Source organism: Microcaecilia unicolor, chromosome 10, assembly GCF_901765095.1.
Source record: "Microcaecilia unicolor chromosome 10, aMicUni1.1, whole genome shotgun sequence".
Classification (NCBI taxonomy): domain Eukaryota; kingdom Metazoa; phylum Chordata; class Amphibia; order Gymnophiona; family Siphonopidae; genus Microcaecilia; species Microcaecilia unicolor.
In genome coordinates, this window is record NC_044040.1 from 60,594,577 (window position 1) to 60,620,289 (window position 25,713).

The following is a 25,713-nucleotide window of genomic DNA, read 5'->3' on the forward strand; positions in this document are numbered from 1 at the left end:
TTTGAGCTGCCCAAAGGTCTGTTTGGTGATAGCCCGGGTGGTCTGATGGTCCCTATTGTATCAGTCCTCTGCCTCATTTTGTGGGTACACTAGAGGAGTCATGAGCCAGGGTCACAGGGGGTAGCCTCTGTCACCTATGGGTAGGGAACAGAGATCATAGACATAGGTTTGTATTGGCTGGTATGGGCACCTTGTGGAAATCGAGTAATGGGTGTGGGTTCTAGGGGTATCATAAGGAAGGGATTATGGTGACCTTGGGGTATGGGGAGGGGATACAGAATCCCTGTATTGCATTTCTAGGAGTCAGCTTCCCATGATCTCCCTTCAGAAGCCTTCTGGTAGATTCCTGAGTGTTGTAGTATATATATATCTCATAGCAGGACCCCAAGAGCTGGGCACACACTTCCACAGTCTCCCCCTGGGCATCATTCACCATCTGCATGTTCATGGAGAGATAAGATTTTCTATTTCTGTAGGTGTCCTTATGTGCATGGGTGAGGGGGTTGTCTGAGATCTGAGTGTGACATGTGAAGCCAATGATACCTTTGACCCTGGCGAAATGGTCTGTGGAATAGAACTGAATGTTGTTCTGGAGGGCCTGGGCATAGTGGGGAAGATGATATACTATGAAGTGTGGGTCAGGAAGGCATCAAGGAACTGGGAAACACAGCTGGAGATGGTGGGCTAGGTGAAGCCTGCATTAACTGCTAGCACTGACTGAAATGTGCCAGTGGCAAGAAAGGTGAGTAAAGCTGTGACCTTAAGGTGGACTGGCACTGGATTATTCCTGCATGTCCTGGCCTGGAGGGAGGGGTTGTAGCTGCTCGCAGAAGTGCAGTATTACAGCCCTATCAAAGCAGTACCTAGTAAGGCACTCCTACTCATTGAGGTCCAGGAACTGTGTCCTGGGCCTAAATACTCTCTGATAGGGATATCTCCTCCCAGATCTACCCTCTAGACTGTTAGCCACATCCAACAAAGCATCATTCACAATAGCATTCAGCACATCCATGGTTAATGTGCAGGTGTCCCACCACTACAGGTGCAACCCACTAACCCCAGTTACACCACTATGCACACCGCCACCTACTCCACCTAGTGAGGCACTGTACCAGTACAAAGTACACTGTCCTCCCACCAGCACTCACAAACACAGCACTAGCACATAACATACTGAGACTGGACAGACACAGAGGCACAGAACAGGGACACAAGGAGAGACAGTACAAGCAGGTAAAGCAGGGGCATAGCCACAGGTGGGCCCAGGCCCACCCATTTCCATCCCTCACCCCCTCCATGAAGCATCATTTAAATTAAGAGCGCCGGCCGGCAGCGATTCACAGAGAACCACTCCGGAGCGTTCCCTCTGCAATGATCCGCCCTCTTGGAAACAGGAAGTTGTGTCAGAGAGAGCGGATTGCGGCAGAGGGAAGGCCAAGGAGCAGGCCTCGGTCTGCGAATCATTGTTGGCTGGTGCCCTTAATTTAAAGTAGAAGCAGCGCAGCGAGAGTGAGGGAGGAAAAAGACACAGTAATGACCTACAGGGCGGGCTAGAAGCGAGTGGCTGTACCTGCAGGGTGGGAGAGGGGCGGGCTGGGAGACAGTGGCTGCACCTGCAGGGGGGGGAGGGGGCTGAAGGCCGAAGGGAAGGGAGAGAGTCTCTGGACCTACAAAAGGGGGAGGGTTGGCTGAAGAGAAGGGAGGGAGAGAGGTTCTGGACCTGCAAGGGGGATGGCTAACCTGTTGGAGGGAAGGGAGAGAGGTTTGGGACCTGCAAGGTGGGTGGATGGCGAGAGGGAAGGGAGCTACATTTGGGACCTTCAAGGGGAGGGTTTGCTGGCTGGAGGGAAGGAAGAGAGGTTCTGGACCTGGAAAGGGGGGGGGGGTGGCTGGCTGGTTGGTTGGTTGGAGGTAAGGAAGAGAGATGCTGGACTTGGGGGGGGGGGGGGCTGGAGGCAAGGGAGAGAGGTGATGGACCTGCAAGGAAGAGAGGCTGGGGGCTGGAGAAGTTGCTGGTCCTGCAAGGTGGGGGGGGGGGGGAAGACTGGAAGGAAGGGAGAGAGGTGCTGGACCTGTGGGAGGTGGCTGGAGGGAAGTCCTGAGGAGGCTCGAGGGAAGGAAAAGAGGTGCTATACCAGGGGGAGAAATTAGAGGGAACGGAGAGAGATTCTGGATCAAGGGGGTGATGGAAGAGTGGAGACAAATGCTTAACTACCAGTGGGAGAAAGAGTCAAGAGCTGGAAGAGAGAAGCCTGATACGTGGGATTGGAGAGAGAGATGTTAGTGTGGGTGAAGGAGAAAGGGGAGATACAGAAACAAATGTGAGATGCTGTATGGGGATGGCATATGAACACAGAGAGGCAATGCCTAACAGAGAAGGGGGGAATATGGGACTAGAGAGGCTATGCTGGACACTGGGAGGGAGGGGTATATGGACACAGGGGAGAAACAGACATTTAGTGGAGAATAGGAACTCAGAAAGGAGATACTGGACATGGGTAGGGGATAGAAGGGTGATGATGGATGCAGGAATTTGAATAGTGGAGATACTGGACAAGGAACAATAGGGACACAGAGATGGGAGATGGATGATGGACATGGAGAGAGATGACAGACAGGAGACCATGGTGAATGAATTAAGAGAAGACAGAGGAAAGCAGAAACCAGAGACTAGGACCAAGCTGATTTGAAAAATAAAACAGCCAGACAACAAAAGGTAGAAAAAATTAATTTATTTTCTATTTTGTGATTAGAATATGTAAGATTTGGAATGTACATCTTGCCAGAGCTGGTGTTAGACATGGCTGGAGCCCAGGCCATAAATTTGGGAGGGAACCCCAAAGCTCATCACCAGGCTGCACTGCCTTCAGCTTCCATCATGTTTGTGGCTCTCTCTGGCCAGGGGACAAAGAGCAATTCCTCTAATTGCCCTCCTCTAACACCATCCCTGGCACGTACTATCTTTATATTTTGCACAGGAGGAAATGCATTTCTTTCTGTTTTCTGGTATTGTATTACATACAAGGTCTGGCTTCTTGGGATTTTGGGTATATTTATGTTTATAATTTGTAGTCAATTATTCTATATTTGGCATTTTTGTTCCATATGTGTGACGGAGGTATTCTGTTAGTATGAATTTTCTATGTAGCCTTCTGTATAATTTTGATTTGTTCAGTTTTCCCAATAGATGTATTGATATTTTAGGGCCTCACTGTAATATAGGACAATTCCTTTTTCATAGGATCCTTGTTTTGGAAGTTAGTGCTGGCAGCATAGATTTGTGCTAGATTCTGAGCAATATTTAGTTTTAAAGATTGTTTTATTTACTATATGGCGACTGTTGAGATTATGGTGAGTTTTATGGGGAAATGTCTTAACTCTGCTCTGCACCCATTGGGGGAGGGCCAGGGGGTTCTGTGGATGCAGAATTTATTTTTCCTTTAATACTAGACAATATTTTCTGGGATCATTTCTATAGCGTGTAACTGGAGAGATGTGTTGAAAAGTGTTAGGTTTTGCTATACAGGCTATGTATGTGTGTTAGGGGATTGAAGCTCAATGGAGGCCGAAGAGTGCAATCTTTTGTACTTTCCCTAGCCCTCAATGTGGCCCGCAGTCACTGAAGCCTGCACTGCTACCCTCATTGAAATTACTGGAAGTGGGGTAGAGATGGAGCATCAGGTGGCAAGTTTTTCAAATTCAAAAAGTTGGCAACCCTGGTGCTGTCAGACTTGTGAGTTTTTGTACGAAGTAGAGCACTGCTGAGCCCGGAACTCGGAACAGGTTCTGCTTAGCGGTCGGACAACCCCGGGTTTCACCTGCACTGACCGCCATTCCCCAGAGGTTCAGCCCCTAGGTGCGGGTGGGCGGCCTGCAGAGACGGAGCTGGAAGCGGGGTGGTGAACGTATCGGCCAGGCAGGCAGCAGGCAAGAGAGTGATCCAGGTACAGGCAACAGGCAGGGGAATAATCCAGGAACAGGCAATGTCAATAGGCAAACAACAGGCAAGAGAGTAATCCATGCACAGGTAAAGTCAGTAGGCAGGCAGCAGGTCAAGAGAGTAATCCACGTACAGGCAAAGTCAGTAGGCAGGCAGCAGGTCAAGAGAGTAATCCAGGTACAGGCAAAGTCAGTAGGCAGGCAGCAGGTCAAGAGAGTAATCCAGGTATAGGCAAAGTCAGTCGGCAGGCAGCAGGCAAGAGAGTAATCCAGGCACAGGTAAAGTCAATAGGCAGGCAGCAGGCAAGAGAGTAATCCAGGTACAGGCAAAGTCAGCAACGAGGGACAAGTAGATAAGAAGCAAACTACTGAGCAAGTAACACCTACCAAAGTAGAAACCGAAGCATGGAGTCCAGGAAGAGCTCAGCTGATAAAATGTTGGCATCTGACATCAGCAGAAACCAGCAGGGAGAAGGAGCACACCCATAGGACAAGAGCAGGGGAAGGAGGAACCAGAAGACCAATAGGAGAGAAGCAAGGGAAGCCAGGCAGAGGGAGAGCAGACACAGGTGCGTGGAAGCAAAGCAATTAAGGAGCCTGCAACCACCCAGAGAAGAATTACACACACGTGGCTCAGGGCAGTGCCAGTCAAGTGTGCGTGTCGACGGGGCTCGCGCAGCCCGAGGACGCCACTTGCATTGAGGTAGGGGACATGACAGGTGCCCACCCATCTGACCTGTTGGACTACCCAAAAATTGCCTTCTGGCTATGCCACTGAGGTAAAGAGGTATAAAGGGGCAATGAGTGAGTGTTTGAGGACAGTGAGCGGTTGCTGGGGCAAGGATACAGCAGAGGGGGCGGGGAATCTGATAGAGCGCAAGGGATGGGTGTGACTGGGAGAGCTAGTAGGTGTGGACAAAGAGTGCAGGAGATGAGATAGGGAGGAGGTATGTTAGGAAATGCAAAGAAAAATGTTTCAGACTGGGGCAGCAAACAAGACTAACAGACCACTCAACAACTCTCCACTCTCCTTTAGAACACGACCAAATCTATCCCTCCACTCTTCAATTCAGGAAAGCACAAATTGGTCCAAAGACAGGTTGTGGTTTCAGTTATTCGCTTTTATAGCAGGTCTAAATTGGGATGTTTTTATTTCTGCTTAAAAACGTCTCCCTGCTATACATTATGTTGACAAATGTCCATCTCGTAACACCACCCATGAGATACCTCTGAATCGCTCCTTCTCAAATGTCTTCTTGGGTGCATACAGAGTATTTAGACATTTTCAAATTTTTACTGTGATTATGGTGCTTTCTATGTTTTTTGCCAGGTATTTTTCTGCTTTGAAAATGAGCTCCATAGAAATTGGAATTGAGATGTTATATCAGGAAATGCTAAATTCCAATGGTTATTTGAGAAAACAAATCTGCCCCTGCAGAGCCTTTTCTAAAATACCTGCAGGAATGCACATGTATTTGCCAGCAAAGAAAATTTGACATGACAGATCTTTAGTTTTGTGATACTGTAGTATAATTACCTCAGAAGTAAAGCTTTTTTTTTTTTACATAACCAAGGTTTGTTATAAAAATCATTGGGCTCCTTTTACAAAGTCGTGCTAGCAATTTTGGCGTGGCAAATGCGACGAAGCCCATTCAATTCCTATGGGCTTCGTTGCATTTGCTGCAGTGGAATTGCTAGTCCACAGCTTTGTGAAAGGAGCCCATTGTTAGTAAGAGAAGCAACTATAATTAAATATACAAGCATCTACAAAAGAAGTATCTCATAGTTTAAAGTAATTTGTCAGCATTCCATGGCTTTACAAAACTGCAGTGTTAATGATTTAAGTTGTGCTGCATCACTGGTTTTTATGAAATTTGAACAGTTATTGAAATCAGCAATTCCTGTGCAAAATTCATTTGATTCTTAAGGCATTTTCTAGATAAATATAATCCTAGCCTGTGCTGGAATGGATTAGAAACTAGTGTTAACCTTCAAGTTAATTTTGATTTTTGCAATAAATTTTTTTCCCATGAATTTACCACCACAAGTATCTGTTTTGTTTTGTTTTCTCTTGCTGGCCAGAATTGAGGGCTTTAACAGAAAAATGTCAAATATTGATAAGGCACGTGAGTTGTGAAGTCAATGCTGAGAATTAACTGGTATCCTCAAACTGATAAGTGAATCAAATTTTGTGAGGTTTGATTATAATTTCAGGTGAACAACAAGTAGTAGCTGAAGTACAAAGGGTAGATTGGTTTGTCTAAATGAAGATCTTTCCTTGTTGTCTCACAGTGAAAGGTTTTTTGTCAGACTAAACAAGAATGGTTTGCCAAAGTCTCCAGAGAAGCCTGAAAGACATTGTTCTCTCTTTGTTGTAAGTACGCTGCTAGATTTGTATGGTCAATTCATAGACCTGTATTCAATCTGATTTGCTAAGTATAATATGATGTAATTTGATAAACTAAGTTTGAGCTTCGACTTTTAAAAGCTATTTTTACTTTTAAGTTAAAACTAGAATCTGAACAATCGCACAAATTTTGAATAGTATACTTTCTTTTATTATGTATTTGAATATGTAAGCCATATAGATAGGATGGTTTTCAACCAGTTTCATAGTATATAAACAGCCCCATTTTAGACTGGTTGTAGAAGTTGGATTTGAAATTGCAGATCAGTGTGTCGCAAGTTTCATGAGTATTTTAGAACATAATCTGCTGAAGTAGAACCTTTTCTAAATTATAGGAGAAATTGATGTTTATGTGCTGTGCTTGTGAAGCATTAACATCCATTTTAGCAAATTACATGTAGAAAATAGTGATGGGTTCTAAGCCAGCACATAAACAGGTATGTATGCTGGCATATACATATGTATGATGCACAATGACAATACAGTCAGGTATGTGCCGGCATATACATGTTTATCATTGCGACTTTCGAAACATAACCATGCATTATCCTGATGCTGTCACAAAGACCAGTTTACCTTGCCAGTTTGGTGGAGGAGGAGGACAAAACCCACTGGGGGATTAAAGAACAATCTCCCCAAACTCTCCTGTAGAGTGCTGCACAATAGCAGCTGTTTACATAATCCTAAATGTTCTTGATAGCAGGTGTAATTCCCAGTGCTGATTTTTTAGGATATAGGCGTTTAATCCTCTTCTGAAATGGGGAATAAACATGTATTTACCTGTCATACCCTTGTCCCACCCAAAACATGCTCAAACCATCCCCCCTTGTCATTTGCACACACTTTGGTTTGAGATGTGATTATCTCAGCTTTGTAAAAATGGGAACATAAATGTTTATGCAAGATAAATGTTTAAGTGCCTATTTATTTATCCATCCATTCATCCATCCAAATATCTCAAATGCAAATAAGCTTCTAAGATGAGGGCCAAAATATTATAAATAAATAAATAAATAAATAAATAAATAAATAAATAGATAACAGCAGAAAAAGGTCATCCACCTCCTCTAGTCTGCCCTGTTATTCCTGTCCATACTGCAAGGATATGTCTCAGTCACCAGTTATGAAATATGACTCCTTGTTAGCAGTCTCCTTGTTCAAGACAGTTATTGCAATCCTCCCCTTGTACTGTACCACATTCAGAAGATGAGCATACAAGATCTTCTGTTTAGATCACCTGTTAGCCAGATAGACCGGATTATGTGTGCTCTTGTGTTTGTGCTTAAACTTTAGTTATAGTACTTTCCAACTGTCAGACAGTATTATTCACCTTGGCGTCTCTTCTGTAGGTCTCAGAGGTAGATGTATAAAGTATTCACAGAAATAAGTCTCTGTGGAATAGAGTCACAAACCTTAGCACTATCTTGCTGTGTATCCTAAATAAAGTGCCACAGACTGATTATCTACAAATCTGTGGGTCATTTACACAGCCTTAGGAATTTTGCAATATATAACTAGTGTGGCCACACGTCTAATTTTGTGCTCAAGTTGTATGGAAATGTATAGGAGTTAATTGTAGAACTGGCTGCCTAAGAAAGCACAGGTAGTTTATATCTAAAAAATGGTGATTTTAGAAAGAGAAAGTGCACATAGATTTTTGCTTCTAAAATCACCACTAACATGCACAACCAGCTCCAGAAGGCCCATGCATTTATTTATACCTGCTCTGAAGCAGGTATAAATACACATGTGTATGTGTATCTGCCAGGTTACACATACTGTACATTTTACATGTAAACCCCAAACACTGTCCACCTGAACAACTTTTGTATCTGAATAAAAGTTTATGTAGGACTACACCCCATATATACTAGCAGATATGGATATGTAGATGTAGATAGATATATTTAAAACATGGAAAATTTTGCATTACATGCTTTCTGCATGTAAAACCTGGTTTTACACCTAACCTTTCTAACATTATCATCATAGTGTCTTGTATGCATTGTTGTATGATATTGACCTACATGCTGTTACCTACAGTGGTGGAAATAAGTATTTGATCCCTTGCTGATTTTGTAAGTTTGCCCACTGACAAAGACATGAGCAGCCCATAATTGAAGGGTAGGTTATTGGTAACAGTGAGAGATAGCACATCACAAATTAAATCCGGAAACTCACATTGTGAAGTATATGAATTTATTTGCATTCTGCAGAGGAAATAAGTATTAATCCCTCTGGCCACACAAGACCTAATACTTGGTGGCAAACCCTTGTTGGCAAGCACAGCGGTCAGACGTCTCTGTAGTTGATGATGAGGTTTGCACACATGTCAGGAGGAATTTTGGTCCACTCCTCTTTGCAGATCATCTCTAAATCATTAAGAGTTCTGGGCTGTCGCTTGGCAACTCGCAGCTTCAGCTCCCTCCATAAGTTTTCAATGGGATTAAGGTCTGGTGACTGGCTAGGCCACTCCATGACCCTAATGTGCTTCTTCCTGAGCCACTCCTTGTTGCCTTGGCTGTATGTTTTGGGTCATTGTCGTGCTGGAAGACCCAGCCACGACCCATTTTTAATGGCCCTGGCGGAGGGAAGGAGGTTGTCACTCAGAATTGTACGGTACATGGCCCCATCCATTCTCCCATTGATGCGGGTGAAGTAGTCCTGTGCCCTTAGCAGAGAAACACCCCCAAAACATAAACATTTCCACCTCCATGCTTGACAGTGGGACGGTGTGTTCTTTGGGTCATAGGCAGCATTTCCTTCCTCCAAACACGGCGAGTTGAGTTTATGCCAAAGAGCTCAATTTTTGTCTCATCTGACCACAGCACCTTCTCCCAATCACTCTCGGCATCATCCAGGTGGTTCACTGGCAAACTTCAGACGGGCCGTCACATGTGCCTTCCGGAGCAGGGGGACCTTGCGGGCACTGCAGGATTGCAATCCGTTATGTCGTAATGTGTTACCAATGGTTTTCGTGGTGACAGTGGTCCCAGCTGCCTTGGATCATTGACAAGTTCCCCCCTTGTAGTTGTAGGCTGATTTCTAACCTTCCTCATGATCAAGGATACCCCACGAGGTGAGATTTTGCGTGGAGCCCCAGATCTTTGTCGATTGACAGTCATTTGTACTTCTTCCATTTTCTTACTATGGCACCAACAGTTGTCTCCTTCTCGCCCAGCGTTCTTACTGATGGTTTTGTAGCCCATTCCAGCCTTGTGCAGGTTGTATGATCTTGTCCCTGACATCCTTAGACAGCTCCTTGCTCTTGGCCATTTTGTAGAGGTTAGAGTCTGACTGATTCACTGAGTCTGTGGACAGGTGTCTTTCATACAGGTGACCATTGCCGACAGCTGTCTGTCATGCAGGTAACGAGTTGATTTGGAGCATCTACCTGGTCTGTAGGGGCCAGATCTCTTACTGGTGGTGGGGGATCAAATACTTATTTCCCCTCTGCAGAATGCAAATAAATTCATATACTTTCCACAATGTGATTTCTGGATTTAATTTGTGATGTGCTATCTCTCACTGTTACCAATAACCTACCCTTCAATTATGGGCTGCTCATGTCTTTGTCAGTGGGCAAACTTACAAAATCAGCAAGGGATCAAATACTTATTTCCACCACTGTAATTACATAGGTATCAGGTTATGTATCGCATACTGTTCTTAAAATGCTAATTTTGAAGAGAATGTATAACCCACCACATTTTTCTTTTTACAGGACTTGGGTAGCGGTGACCCTCAGAAAAGACATGTTCATCACTGTGCATATTATCCGAATAGGTAAGTCCCTCATAGTCTGCCGTTTTAGTAATTAGAAAAAAAAATCTGTAGTCATAATTCTACCCAAATGTGTGCTTAACTGGTTATCTGCAATAGTATGAATTTGTACAAATGCAATACATTAACAAAAAAAACAGTACTTATATATTTATTCTATTTTTAGCTACTCTGACTGGAAGCAGATCAACTTTTAAAAATGTGTGTATTGTATTATATATATCTTGAGCATTACTGGAAGGCAAATAAGGAGCAAGTTTCTGATTTCAGAAGTGCGCATGTACTTTTCAACCCACACAAACCCAGCCTATTTTCAAACCCAAATCACTCACCTACTTTGTTTGAATATTAGCTTGTTATGTGACTAAAAGGATGTATGCACTCTTACATGCTATTGAACTAAGGTGTAAAGTACATTTGCCAATGTCATGCTCATTATACACATTTTGAAACTTAATATATGCACACAATTTCCAACCACAAATAGCCCCTTTCTTCTCAAAATGTCTGTATTTAATTTGGTAAAAAAAGTGTGTGCATATGTTCAGGGAACTGAAACTCCACTTATGCAAATTCAGTCAGTCTAACCACGTAGCTCCATATATCTTGTGTACACATTCCAAATAAGTCAATTTGAAATTTGTGCCAAACATTTTGGGTTCACACCATACACAATAAAGGGCTCCTTTAAGAAAGCTGCAGTAGCGATCCCTGCGTGTCAATGCAATGAAGCCCATAGGAATTGAATGAATTTGTTGCATTTGCCATGCCATAATTGCTAGCGCGGCATTGTAAAAGGAGTCCAAAGTTTGTGTACCGAGTCAAAAGGGGCAAAGTAAAACTTGTGTTAGCAACCTGTGACACTATTATTTCGTATTGTTTTTGAATATATAAATATACTTTTGGCACATCTTCATATACTAATAAGCTCATTTTCAAAGCACATAGGCTTACAAAGTTACATAGTAGCATATGTAACTTTGTAAGTCTATGTGCTTTGAAAATAAACCTCATAATTTGCTATTGTTTGTGTGTTTTTTAATCTCAGTCACAGTCATCGAGGGGGAAATTTCTCCATATAGGTTAGTTTTGCTGGTCTACTACTCAGAATTGGCCTTTGAGAATAGGAATTTTCATAAAAATTAGAATAAATTGATTTTGGCATATACTGCAGGTCCAGATGGCAAAAAAATGTGCACTAAAGAGGAATAGTATACATTCAAGTGGAAATAATATGGACAAAATACCCACAGCTTGTATTCAAGTAGACCAAGGGGTCCTTTTACTAAGGTACAGTAATGATTAGCATATGCTAAATACCATGTAGCCCATAGAAATATAATGGACTACATGGCATTTAGCATTCTCTAAGGAGCTCATTTTCAAAACAAAAAAAAGTTCAAAAACATCATAAGGTGACAGAAGGATGTTTTTCTCTCAAAAACATCCAAATTTCTATTTTCAACACTCTGATTTTAGACTTTCTGCTCCATAGTTCATCCAAATTTCAAAGGAGCATGTTGGGGGTGGGTTTTTGACATTACATGGGTAGCACCAAAAGACAGACTTTTTTTTTTGCAATAATGGAACAAAATAAAAACATCTAGGTCCGAGACGTTTTTGTCTAGATCTGTTTCAGTTATAATTATGTGACCAAAAGGTACCATAAATGACCACTGAAGGGAATAAAGCATATTCCCCTTACTCTCCCAGTGGTCACTCACCCCCTCCCAGCCCCCTAAGTTGTGACAACCACATACCAGACTCTGTAGTACAACAACACAGAGGCGGTGATCTACACGTGAATAGTTCACAAACAGAACAACGCAGACCACTATATTGAAGAAACAGATATTTATTGCTCAAGATGCCCAGTGTGGCCACATTTTGCCTTCCAGGAGGCGGTGTCAGGTTCTACACTGTTCAATCAGAACATATATACAGTTAAAATCATATCACACTTTCAGGCTTATTTTCGAAAGAGAAGGACGCCCATCTTTCGACACAAATCGGGAGATGGGCGTCCTTCTCCCAGAGTCGCCCAAATCGGCATAATTGAAAGCCGATTTTGGGCGTCCCCAACTACTTTCCGTCGCGGGGACGACCAAAGTTCCCGGAGGCGTGTCGGAGGCGTAGCGAAGGCGGGACTTGGGCGTGCCTAATACATGGGCTTCCTCGACCCATAATGGAATAAAAAGGGCGTCCCTGATGAGCATTTGGGCGACTTTACTTGGTCCTTTTTTTTTTTTACGACCAAACCGTGAAAAGGTGCCCGAACTGACCAGGTGACCACCGGAGGGAATTGGGGATGACCTCCCCTTACTCCCCCAGTGGCCACTAACTCTCTCCCATCCTCAAAAAAAAAAAAAACTTTTAAAAATATTTTTTGCCAGCCTCAAATGTCATACCCAGCTCCAGGACAGCGGTATACAGGTCCCTGGTGCAGTGCACTTCAGGCAGGCGGATCCAGGCCCATCCCCCCTACCTGCTACACTTGTGGTGGTAAATGTGAGCCCTTCAAAACCCACCAGAAACCCACTGTACCCACATCTAGGTGCCCCCCGTCACCCATAAGGGCTATGATAGTGTTTTACAGTTGTGGGGAGTGGGTTTTGGGGGGCTCAACACACAAGGTAGGGGAGCTATGCACCTGGGAGGAATTTGTGAAGTCCACTGCAGTGCCCCCTAGGGTGCCAGGTTGGTGTCCTGGCATGTCAGGGGGACCAGTGCACTACGAATGCTGGCTCCTCCCACAACCAAAGGGCTTGCATTTGGTCGTTTCTGAGATGGGCATCCTTAGTTTCCATCATTGCCGAAAATCAGAAACGACCAAGCCTAAGGACGAGCATCTCTAGGGACGACCTAAGTATTAAGATTTGGGTGTCCCCGACCGTATTATCGAAACGAAAGATGGACGCCCATCTTGTTTCGATAATACGGGTTTCCCCGACCTTCGCCAGGACATCCAGCGAGGACGTCCTCAGGAAAACTTGGGCGCCCCTTTCGATTTATGCCCTCTTTATCTCACATCCAAATAAATAAATTGAAATCATGCACATGTAGTTACTTAAATGCATGCAACTAATTGAACCAATCTTAATAAATAATAAGCCAAATGGTGAAACAAGATGAGTTAGTACATGCATAAAATATTGAATGAAAATCATCTTACAGGGGGGAAAGGGACATAGGACTTGATATACCGCCTTTCTGTGGTATTTTTGCAACTATATTCAAAGTGGTTTACATATATACAGGTACTTATTTTGTACCTGGGGCAATGGAGGGTTAAGTGACTTGCCCACAGTCACAAGGAGCTGCAGTGGGAATTGAATCCAGTTCCCTGGGATCAAGGTCCGCTGCACTAACCACTAGGCTACTCCTCCACTCCATTGGAGGAGTAGCCTAGTGGTTAGTAGCCTTAAAGGCTTAGAACATGAATATGTATTTTAAAAAAGCATTTACAATAAGATAATTGAAAGGGACACATACCTATTAAGGTTTCTCAAGGCACTTTCCCCTATTAGTAAGTAATACTGTATATTCAAAGCTTAAAACAACAAAAATTCTTTAAGCAAGATTTGATTTGAAAACCAGTGTGGCTTGTAAGAACAGACAAATTGATTAAAATGTAGCTACTCACAAACAGCAGCAGTTTTTCTGCAAAGCCTAAAAACAGCAAAAGTATTAAAACAAGACCAATATAAAGATTCAGTTACTCACAGTCAGCTGCAAAATCTCTGTACAAGTAACATAAGTAATGCCACACTGGGATAAAGACCAAGGGTCCATCGTAGCCCAGCATCCTATCCACGACAGCGTGCCAATCCAGGCCAAGGGCACCTGGCAAGCTTCCCAAATGTACAAACATTCTATAACATGTTATTCCGGAATTGTGGATTTTTTCCCAAGTCCATTTAGTAGCGGTTTTATGGACTTGTCTTTAGGAAACCGTCTAACCCCTTTTTAAAACTCTGCTAAGATTAACCGCCTTCACCACGTTCTCCGGGCAACGAATTCAGAGTGTAATTACGCGTTGGGTGAAGAAAAATTTTCTTCCCGATTTGTTTTAAATTTACTACACTGTAGTTTGATCGCATGCCCCCTAGTCCTAGTATTTTTGAAAAGCGTGAACAGACGCTTCACATCCACCTGCTCCACTCCACTCATTATTTTATATACCTCTATCATGTCTCCCCTCAACCATCTCTTCTCCAAGCTGAAAAGCCCTAGCCTCCTTAGTCTTTCTTCATAGGGAAGTCGTCCCATCCCCGCTATCATTTTAGTCTCCCTTCGCTGCACCTTTTCCAATTCTACTACATCTTTCTTGAGATGCGGCGACCAGAATTGAACACAATACTCAAGGTGCGGTCACACCATGGAGCGATACAACGGCATTATAACATCCTCGCACCTGTTTTCCATACCTTTCCTAATAATACCCAACATTCTATTCGCTTTCCGAGCTGCAGCAGCACACTGAGCAGAAGGTTTCAGTGTATTATCGACGACGATGACACCCAGATCCCTTTCTTGGTCCGTAACTCCTAACGTGGAACCTTGCATGACATAGCTATAATTCGGGTTCTTTTTTCCCACATGCATCACCTTGCACTTGCTTACATTAAACGTCATCTGCCATCTAGCCACCCAGTCTCGTAAGGTCCTTCTGTAATTTTTCACAATCCTGTCGCGAGTTAACGACTTTGAATAACTTTGTGTCATCAGCAAATTTAATTACCTCGCTAGTTACTCCCATCTCTAAATCATTTATAAATATATTAAAAAACAGCGGTCCTAGCACAGACCCTGAGGAACCCCACTAACTCCTTCTCCTTGATTAGCAGGAAAACAGCCACACTGATGAACAATCATGTTTATAGGTTGTAAGCTTGAGGTCAAATGTGCATCACATTAAAGCACCTAAATAGCTTCAAAAAAGCCCTAAAACTTTCTAAAACTTAAATATGCTATAAGATGTCGATAAAGATGGATTCTAGCTCAAAAAAAATGCTGTTTTTGAAATGCTAATTATAACAATGGATCAATCCATGAAGATTTTAGCCTGTTCTCAAAAAAACACTTAGGGCCTGTTTTACCAAACCATGCTAGTGATTCCTGGTGCGGCAATGCCGACAAAGCCCCTTCACTTTGAATGGGCTTCGTTCGGCATTGCTGAACAGAATAAACTAGAGCAGTTTTGTAAAAGAGGCCCTTAATAAATAATTTATCCAATTAAAATCACTATTAAAGATGGTCATGCAAATGAAACATAACCCCCCTGTGTACTAATCCGCACTAGTGGCTGCTGTGCGCTAATGCCGGACACAGCTCTTCACTTTGAATGGGCTGTGTTGGCAATTGCTGTGTGGCTTAGTAAACGGGGGGGGGGGGGGGGGGAATAAGGTAATTAATTTATAAATATTAATGCATCTTAACCGCACAAATTAATAAAACTGTAAATATAGAACCTAAATAAAATCAAAATGCAAAACAGTCTTAGTCATACTAATACCATACAACATAAATATTGAACAATGACTGACCATTAGATTTATGTTATGCAAATGTATGCATGTCCATCTTTTATCTGAAAGTGCATATGTCCCTTTTATTACAATTGAGTCATAAAAATACAGAAAAATCTAACTCCATGTTAAGACCATTAGGTGACAAAGAGGCGTTATTTTCAAAGCATTTAGACTTACAAAGTTACATAGAGGGGCATTTTGATATGTCATCCAAGTCGGACTTGTTTTGAGCAAAACATCCCAAATCCAATAGCAAATGTCACCACTTTCGAAAAAAAGCAAAATGGCTATCTTTTTTTTTTTTTTTTTTTTAAATACCAATCTGTAACAAGGTTTTGTGCTCTGTGAGTTTATCTCTTCAGGCCATTTTTGAAACAAAATACAAAAACCGTACAAGTGAAAAACAGAAAAATCAAGCCATTGGGATGTAGGAGGGGCCAGAATTTTGAGCAGACTGGTCCCCCAGACATCCTAGGAGAGCAATCGGCACCCTGTGGGGCACTGCTGTGGACTTCATATAAATGCTTCAGGTTACACATTTCACCATTGCTCCCTTATCTTGTCTGCTGAGCCTCCAAAACACCACTACCCCCAAATGTACACCACTACAATAGCCCTTATGAGTGAAGAGGGCACCTATATACAGCATTTATTAAAACTCCCCAGAAATCCCTTCTGGGCCAGGAGCAGAATTACATTTCAATGCCCCGGATAGCTAACTATACTTCCTTGGCAGGTGATTGAGCTATTGAGCTCTTTCTACTACGTCCTCAGAAAAGTTTAGGAAGTTCTGGATGTGCCAAGTATTCCGCAATAGCTGAGTCTCCTAGACAAGGGGTATTAGTGGCAGCAGAAGCTGCTGAATATGTTCTTGAAAAATTGCGACTATTTAATCCGGTTTTGTGGTTACCGGACTGCTTGAGTCTGGAGGGCAGGAACATATCTGCTCTTCCCCCAGGACTTTGCTACCTGTGCCGGAGTGTTAAAAAAAACCGTTTTATTTTGCCATACCTAAAAAAAAAACTTATATTTCTTGTAAAGCAAGCATCGTTAGAGGTTCTCTCCTTGAGCAAACTGTTAAGGGAGACCCTGTTAGCAATAATGGTCTCATAAATAGCTGGCAAGGGACGAGCTCTAAAGATTGCAACTTTTGCTCTATTCCTTGGATTAACTACTTATTTCTAGCACTGACATAGGCAATCACATCCCTTCGCAGGTACTGCCTTAGCGCCTGGCCAAAGTAGACTAGGATCTCCCTGATGCTGCTGATTATGAGTAACATAGGCCTCCCACTCACCTGCCAAAAATGTTTAATCTCTGGTGACTGAAATAAATACAACAGAAAATGCATCCCTGTGCTAGCCACATAAAAATGTGCAGGCTCAAGTTCTACCCATATCATTGCATGATATGAAATTTCTTCTGGCCCTATTACAGATACTGACACCTACAAGAACAAAGTGTCCCAGATAAAAATATAATGAATGCCAAGAAAGAAAATGGTGAGCCCTGGAGGTGTGAATAAAATCTCACTCCTCAGGATGCACCACTCTCCAAGGGTCAAGTAAGCACAGAGCTTTACAGAAATTCTGAAGCACTTTAGCACTCTTTTCATCCACCCTGGTCAAAAAAATGGAGCAATCCTATCTGGGGTCAAGCACCAGATTCATATCCCCCGCCACATTAAAGGTTGATCAGCATAAGGCAGCCTACCCAAGTGAGACCAACCATACATTCTCCTTCACACCAGTGAACTGAGGTGCTGGAGAGACCACTCGATGCAAGATACCCCCCACCTGCAGAAAAATATAATAGTTAGAAACACCCAGAAACAGCTCTCATCCATCAGGAATACAATAGACAACCCGGAGAAACTTAAAAAAACAGTAACTACAGGTCACATCAATTGATATGTAAAGGGTGCAGAACCCAAGAGTCTCAAGATGGAAAAAGTAATCCAGCAGAGACCAGTCATGATTCTGTATCTCCCAGTGTGTTGACAAAGTCTTAGGTCTCCAAGAGAGAATCAAACACTTTCCATGTGCCATGCCAATATCCCTTTAACACAGCAGGGTAGAGAAGTAAAAACCTCACACTGCACTCGTGAAGCTTGTTGCAGATTGGATTAAAATGGAGACACTGCTCCATCAACGCTGAAGAGTAATGCTGGAACAGGAGCACTGTATCCCTGTCATATTTTAAATTCTTCTTGTGTTGGCGGGTACTGGTTCAAAACTCCACTTTATGTGCATAATTGAGTGCCGGGCTATGACCATTGAAGCTGCGTCGTTCCTTCCCTCTTATGGCCCAGACGGTGGACGTGTTCCCGCATAAACGGGCCCTGCATTGCTGCTATAGGCAAATGAGCTCCCAGCCACTGTTCCAAGCTGTGTGCCAGCAACTAATCTGAAACAGATCAGGAAGTCCAACGAATCATATATATTCCTCCTAGATCGATTCTCTAAATCATCCAATTGATGCACTGCTCATTAGCTGCGCCTTCAGTTGCTACAGCTGCATGGCGCGGTTCCAGTGCCAAGTCGAGTTCCAGTGCAGACACCCTGTGTTTGAGTTTGCCTGCACAGGTAGCCAAATCTGTCATTTGTTCTTCATATTGTTGAAGCTGAGTGGAGAGCTGTTAATTGGGGCTGCCTGGCACGGGAAGCTGTTAAATTAGCTGGTCCAACTGCACATCAATACACAGTTGGCAGCAGACTATGAGGCTGTGCCATCTTGTCCGCGCCACTGTGGGGCCTTCTGTCCTTTGTGGTTCGATTTAGAAGCTGCCACCAGGTCACCTGTCATCACAAACTGGTTCAGCCAATTGTACACTCTCTAAGGAAGGAGCTTATCACGCTGTTTGTCTCTTCAGATAAGTAAAAAGAAGGTTGCAAGTGAGGGGTATCGGGAGCAGAAGCACGTCTGATCACCCACAGCTTCCTTTTAATATCACTTCTGTGCTCTATAATTCTTTTATTCAGGGCTCTCGAGGTCTTTCCAACATATCAGAGTTTACAGGGGCAGATCACTACATAAACAACTCTTTCCACGTTTGTCATTTGAGAAGTGTCATAATTCATATTTTTCTCCTGTAATCAAATGTTCAAAAGACAGTTTTGAAATTAACCGAGGAAACAGAACAATTGTGTCATAGATAATGTCCCAAAATGATATTTCTTTTATTTTGATATTGCATAGGTAATGCTGATGATGCCAACATTTCTTTAAGAGTTTTGTATCTTTTGATAGCCACTAACAAATTCTTTATCAGCAAACTCTGATTATTGCATGTACCACATTCCAATGTTTTCTTAATATTTTGATAGCATGGAATAGATATCATACTGTAAGGTATATACTACTCTTTTATGATTTTCCTTAGGTTTTGAGCTTAAATGATTTCTGTCATGTTGGTGTGATCTTCCAGTCCATCTCTAATACGTCTAATTGGGGTATCTCCTATCTCTAAATCCTTTGCAACATGATCTTAGTTTGACTCTTAAATCGTTTGTTCGGTTAACCCAAACCTACGTCTTTTGACATCCAGTTAGAGGAGAAAAAATATGAATTCTGGCACTTCTCAAATTGCAAAAGTGAAAGAATTGACAAAACATAAAAACAATAAGCAATAAATCCAAGCTGACAATAAAGCAGCATACACACAAGAAAACAGGGGACAGGAAAGTACAATTTAAATATCAGGAAAGGTAGGAAAGGAAAATACAGAAGGAAGGGATCACATGCAACCAGAGACATTGGTCCAAAAAAAACATGAAGAGGGGGCCAAGAATTATTTCCAGGATTCATTTGGGAAAGCCAGAAAGAAATATTATGCTTTAATTGTGATTTGAATTTAGCAAAGGAAGTTTCAAGCCACAGGTAAAGAGGAAGCATATTCACAGGATAGGAACTAATCACTGAACATGAAGTTCTGTGGTATCAGATGCACCTGCCGAAAGAAGGGACAGTGTTGATTAGATGAGCAAAGAATCTTACTAGTTGAACCTACTAGTTGAATATGGGGGTAGAAGGGAAGACAGAAAAAGTTGGACAGCCAGATGATTGAATCTGATGGCCAAGGACAAGAAGTTTGTAATGAATCCTATATGAAACTGGAAGCCAATCTTCATCCATAAGAAATGAGGTAGCATGATCATATTTCTTCTTGTTGTGATAAGTTTAACAGCAGTGTTCTGAACCAGTTGAAGTCTATGTATTGGGTATTAGAAAGCCCAGCAAGTATTGAGTTGTAATAATCCAATTTAGATAAAGCTAAGGCATGCAAAAGAAACACGCAACAAAAAAGGTTCCAAGAAGAGCATATAGAGCGTATCTGTCTGAGAGTGAAAAAGCAAGAAAGAAACCACCTTTGAAATATGAGCATGAAAGGACAAAGAATTATCAATGATAATTGACATAATAATTCAGTTTTCTATATTTTTTAATAAATGTGTGCTTGTTCCTTAGGAATACTCTTTCATACTCTTTCCCTTTGTAGTCCGTCTCTTTCTTTTGTTTGTTTCTGTTCCACTTGCCTCTTTCTTGCTCAAATGAGGAAGTGTTTCAGTTCTGTGGTTTATTTGACAGGTCGAATGGGAGCTGGAGAAAAGAAGAATGCATCTAATGTGCAGTATCGACGCCCTTTCGGCTGTGCAGTCCTCAGTATTGCTGATCTCCTTACAGGAGAATCAAAAGACGATCTGATCTTGAAAGTGTATATGTAAGAGTTCATTTTGTTGCTATTATTATATTCCTTGATAGAGTATTTTCATCCAAAGTACTTTCATCCAAATTGACAGAAAATACACATGATATGATTGAGTACACTTTTAAAGCTGAACTTATGTTTTGGTAGGCCAGGGATGATTTTCAAAATTTGATCTCATAATGGACAGCTATATCTTTAAATGTAGCCATAATACCATCGTTAACATAACTGCTCTTTTAAAGAATGAGTTGGGCTTCTTGCTGTTCACTGTTGAGTCAATTTTTAAATGCCTCCGTGAGCTTTTAAAATGCCCATCATAGAATTTTTAAACAATCCATGTATATTTAGTGTTATCTGGATAGGCGCTGAATACAGTCCTCACGGTAGCTGGTATTCATATACCAATGATATTCAACTGCTATGAGGGTAATTTTTATGATCATTTTTGTGCATAAAAAACAGATTTATGTATGTACAGGAGCTCTTATAAAATTAGGTCATCCCAAAAAGTATGTGTGGTACAAGCCAGTATGTACTTGTATTGTAAGTGTGCTTGGTGGTGGAGTTTGGGCAGAACTGAGACTTACACTCATATTTAATAAAACACATATATACACACATCAAGTACATTTTGACATTTAGGCTTGCTCAAAAGTAGGAGCAATGTCTATTCTAGGAATCAAGGAACATTTACTACCAGATTTGTGCTAGTATTTTATAAAGGCAAATAAGCATCTCTATCATTATAAAATAAGTGAAAAATGAGTGCCTTCTTGCTGTGAAAATATTACAACCCATGGCGGCAATTCTACAATAGGGAGCCTCCATTAGAGGTCATGTTTAACACTGGGTGAGAACCTATTTCATATGGACACTTGTACCTGCCATAAACCTGGTATAAATGGGGGTGCCTAAATGTAATAGACATGCAGACAACTTACTGTATTCTATAAGGTACCTGCCTGTATGTATGATCCGACCTGTGTGTCCATGCTCCACCTATGTGAACGCCCTACTTAGAAAATATGTGATATGCAATTTGAGTGCCTATTTGTAGAATACCACTTTGGTGCTCAAATGACATTTTGCAGGTAAGTTTACGTTTTATTTTTATTTATTTATTAGGACTTATTAACCACCTTTATGAAGAGATTCACCCAAGGCAGTGTACAATTAAGTTCTTAAATGTCAGTATTCTGTACATTTAGGTGCACGGTTGGTGTGCAAATAAAAGCAACTTTTTATAGAATTGCCTTTCATATGCATGGCTAAGCAGGTTATTTTAGAGCAGCAATTTTTCTGTCCTGTTTTAAACTGCTTAACTATACATATAAAGGGCAATTCTATAATCTAGGTACCCGCATTTACACCCCTTGTGTAAATAAATACCTAGAATACTAGCAGTTACGCATATATGTATACACATAACTTGCTTAACTTACATATTTTCAAAGGGAGCATACACATGGGAGGAGCATGGGCAGGGCTCCCACTTATGTGAATAAAACTTACAGAAAACGTTAAGTTATGCATGCCCCAGTGGCATACCTAGCTTGGTTGCCACCTGGGTTGGAGCACCCCCTCTTCCAGGCACATTCCCCCCCAAGCAGTAAAGGGGATGCATCGAGCAGCTGCAGAGCCACAGTCTACGTATGTGCGGCTGTCGGTTCTGCCGATCCCCTGCCTCAGAACAGGAAGTTCATAATGGCTCTGCTACTGCTTTATGCACCCCCTTACTGCCTGCATCTGAGACGGACCGCACCTACCGCCTTGCCCTTGGTACACCTCTACACGTCCCTGCTGCATTTAGGCACCTGCACTTACACCAGCTCCATGCTTGGATTAACTGCAGATTGTTAACTATTAGACTTACCAATACCAAGTTTCACTAGTATTTTATAATGGCTCTTACCGCATGGCCTCAGCGTACCTAAATGGAGACGCCCAGATGTAGAATTGCTTACATAGGGGCTGAATATCAATGTTATCCATTTAGTTAGGTGAAATGACCTTGCTCCTCCTTCACTCTACCCCTGGATTCTATAGGGGTCACCCAAATTTGGGCACAGATCCCAGAGTCACATGCAAACTGATTAGGTAATAAGCCATTAACAATCAATTACTGACATTAATTGGCACTAATTAGGATTTGTGCATGGATGTGTCTGTGCACCATTCTGTAACTGCATACTTAAATTGTCTCACGCACAACTCAAAAGGCATGGACAGGTCAGGGCATTCCCAAAATTTAAGCGCATTGTTAAAGAATAGGGTCATTTACACGCCCAACTGCCATCAGTTGAGTGCCAGGATTTACACCAGGTTTCAACAGGCATAAGTCCTCGTGTGTGGGAATTGGTGCTAATCGCTATTCTGTAAAGGACACTCATCCTGGAGTGCCCTTTATAGAACAGTGCTTAGTGCTGATTCTATCCGGCGCCTAACTTTGAGTGTCATTTATTTAATTTCCCTCTATATCTATAGCACTGGCATGGTCAGAGGAAATTCATAGCAGCATTAGCCATATAATACTGGAGAGTTATCTGTATAGGTCACAGCTATACAGATAAGTCCTTTTGAATATCAGGCCATGTGTGAACAAAACCTTGAATTTATTTATTTATTTATTTTTATTGCATTTGTATCCCACATTATCCCACCTCTTTGCAGGCTCAATGTGGCTTACAATACATCATGGGTACTGGAAATAGAAGTGAATATACATTAGGTTTACAGAGGGTTTGTGTTACTTGGTGAATTAAGATTTCATTTAAAATATGGTAAGCAGCATAGTGCTTACTAATGCAGCACTGGGATACTGCTTTGGTACTATCTAACCACATTTCCTATAGTTCTGTTTTTTGCATATCTCTCATTTAAAATATTGATTTTCAGGTTTACAAAATCTCATGAGATCCAAAGGCACAGCAGACTCTACAGTACTAGAGTAATTTAAATTAATTAAATGTGATGGATAAGAGTATTAAATCCATTTTAACTTGGGAGTTTTATACTTACATGTGGTTTTAAGGCATCTCTTTTATTGAGATTGTGGAAATGAGTTTGTAACATTAACTCTAGGAAATCTTCATATATTTGCTCTAAATTCTGACTCAGTGTTCTCCTAGCAAATTTTAGTGAACTGAATCAATGGAGTAACCTTCCCTGATGAACGTTCAAAGGAAAAGGTAAAAAAAAAAAAATGAGGATATGAATTATTACTTTCTTTCCCACTTTGCATTAAGAACATAATGTAAGAACATAAGACTAGCCATATACTGGGTCAGACCAATGGTCCATCTAGCCCAGTATCTTGTTTCCAGCAGTGGCCAAGTCAGGTCACAAGTACCTGGCAGAAACCTAAATTGTAGCAACATTCCATGCTACAAATCCCAGGGCAAGCAGTTGTTTCCCCATGTCAGTCTCAATAGCAGACTATGGACTTTTTCTGCAGGAACTTGTCCAAACCTTTTTTAAACCCAGATATGCTAACTGCTATTACCACATCCTCCGGCAAAGAGTTTCAGACCTTAACTATTCATTGAGTGAAAAAATATTTCCTCCTATTTGTTTTAAAAGTATTTCCATGTAACTTCCTTGAGTGTCCCCTAGTCTTTGTACTTTTGGAACAAGTAAAAAATCGATTTACTTCTACTTGTTCTACACCACCCAGGATTTTGTAGACCTCAGTCATATCTCCCGTTAACTGTCTCTTTTTTTAAGCTGACGAGCCATAACCTCTTTAGTCTTTCATTATATGAGAGGAGTTCCGTCCCCTTTATCATTTTGGTCACTCTTCTTTGAACCTTTTCTAATTCCGCAATTTCTTTTTTGAGATACGGTGACCAGAATTGAACGGAGTACTCAAGGTGAGGTCGCACCATAAAGCAATACAGAGACATTAGAATAATTTTAGTCTTATTTTGCATCCCATTCCTAATAAGTCCTAGCATCCTGTTTGCTTTTTTTGGCTGCCACTGCACACTGGGCAGAAGATTTTAGCGTATTTTCTACAATGAAACCTTGATCTTTTTCTTGAGTGCTGACTCCTAAGGTAGACCCTATCTTCTGGTAACTATGATTCAGATTATTTTTCCCAATGTGCATCACTTTGCATTTGTCCACATTAAATTTCACATGCCATTTGACTGCCCAGTCTTCCAGTTTCCTAAGGTCTTCCTGCAATTTTTCACAATCCACATGTTTTTTGACAACTTTGAATAATTTTGTGTCATCTGCAAATTTAATCACCTCACTCATTGTACCATTTTCCAGATCATTTATAAATATGTTAAATAGCACCAGTCCCAGTACAGATCCCTGTGGCACTCCACTATTCACCAAATGGCCATGTAACCCTACCCTCTGTTTTCTGTCCAGTAACCAATTCCTAATTCACAGAAGGGCATTGCCTCCTATCCCATGACTTTTTTAATTTTCTCAGGAGTCTCTCATGTCAAAAGCTTTCTGAAAATCTAGATACACATCAACTGGCTCACCATTATCCAAATGTTTATTCATGCCTTCAAAGAAACAAAGCAAAATGAGGCAAGACTTCCCTTGGCTGAACCCATAATGACTCTGTCCCATTAAATCATGTTTGTGTACATGTTCTTAAATTTTATTCTTTATAATAGTTTCCACTATCTTGCCCAGCACTGACATCAGGCTTACTGGTCTGTATTTTCCAAGATCTTCCCTGAAACCCTTTTTAAAAATCAGCATTTCATTGTCCACCCTCCAATCTTCAGGTACTATGGACAATTTTGACGACCAATTACAGATTACTAACAGCAGATAAGCAGTTTCATGTTTGAGTTCTTTCAGTACCATGGGGTGTGTACCATCTGGTCCAGGTGATCTGTCACTCTTTAATTTGTCGATTTTGCTTAGTACATCTTCTATGTTCACCAAGATTTCTTTTGTTTCCTCCACATCATCACCCTGAAATTTGTATTCCTCCAAACATGTTAAATAATACTCTTCTTATGATGCTGCAGCAGTCCTTTGCATGTGAATTACTAAGGGGCCCATTTACTAAAGCTTTAGTAAAAGGACCCCTTAGTAATTTAATATAAATAATATTATTAATCCTATATAATAATTCTCACCTCCAACATTCTATTCGTCTTGCTGACTAAGACCGTGGCTCCTTGGTCTGCTAGGCTCCGTAGCTCAGGCTGACATCAGAGGAGGAGGGGCGAAACAGGCAGGGCACAGGGGCGGAGGCGGAGCTTCAATGACAAAACCGTCGAGGGGCCTGGAACTGGAAGAGAGGGAAGGAGGAAGGGAGGGATGACAAACCTGGAACTGGGAGGGAGGGACGAGAGAAAATGTGACCGAGA

The 25,713-nt window shown here is 41.8% G+C and overlaps 1 protein-coding gene across 1 annotated transcript in view; it reads left to right on the top strand.

Moving 5' to 3' along the window:
• The window catches only part of DOCK4 (dedicator of cytokinesis 4), a 798,954-nt gene that overhangs the window by 225,459 nt on the left and 547,782 nt on the right, over positions 1-25,713 (top strand). Inside the window, 4 exon segments of the mRNA XM_030215964.1 lie at positions 6,232-6,313; positions 10,071-10,088; positions 10,090-10,132; positions 20,248-20,380. Of these exon segments, the coding sequence (XP_030071824.1) occupies positions 6,232-6,313; positions 10,071-10,088; positions 10,090-10,132; positions 20,248-20,380 (276 nt within the window).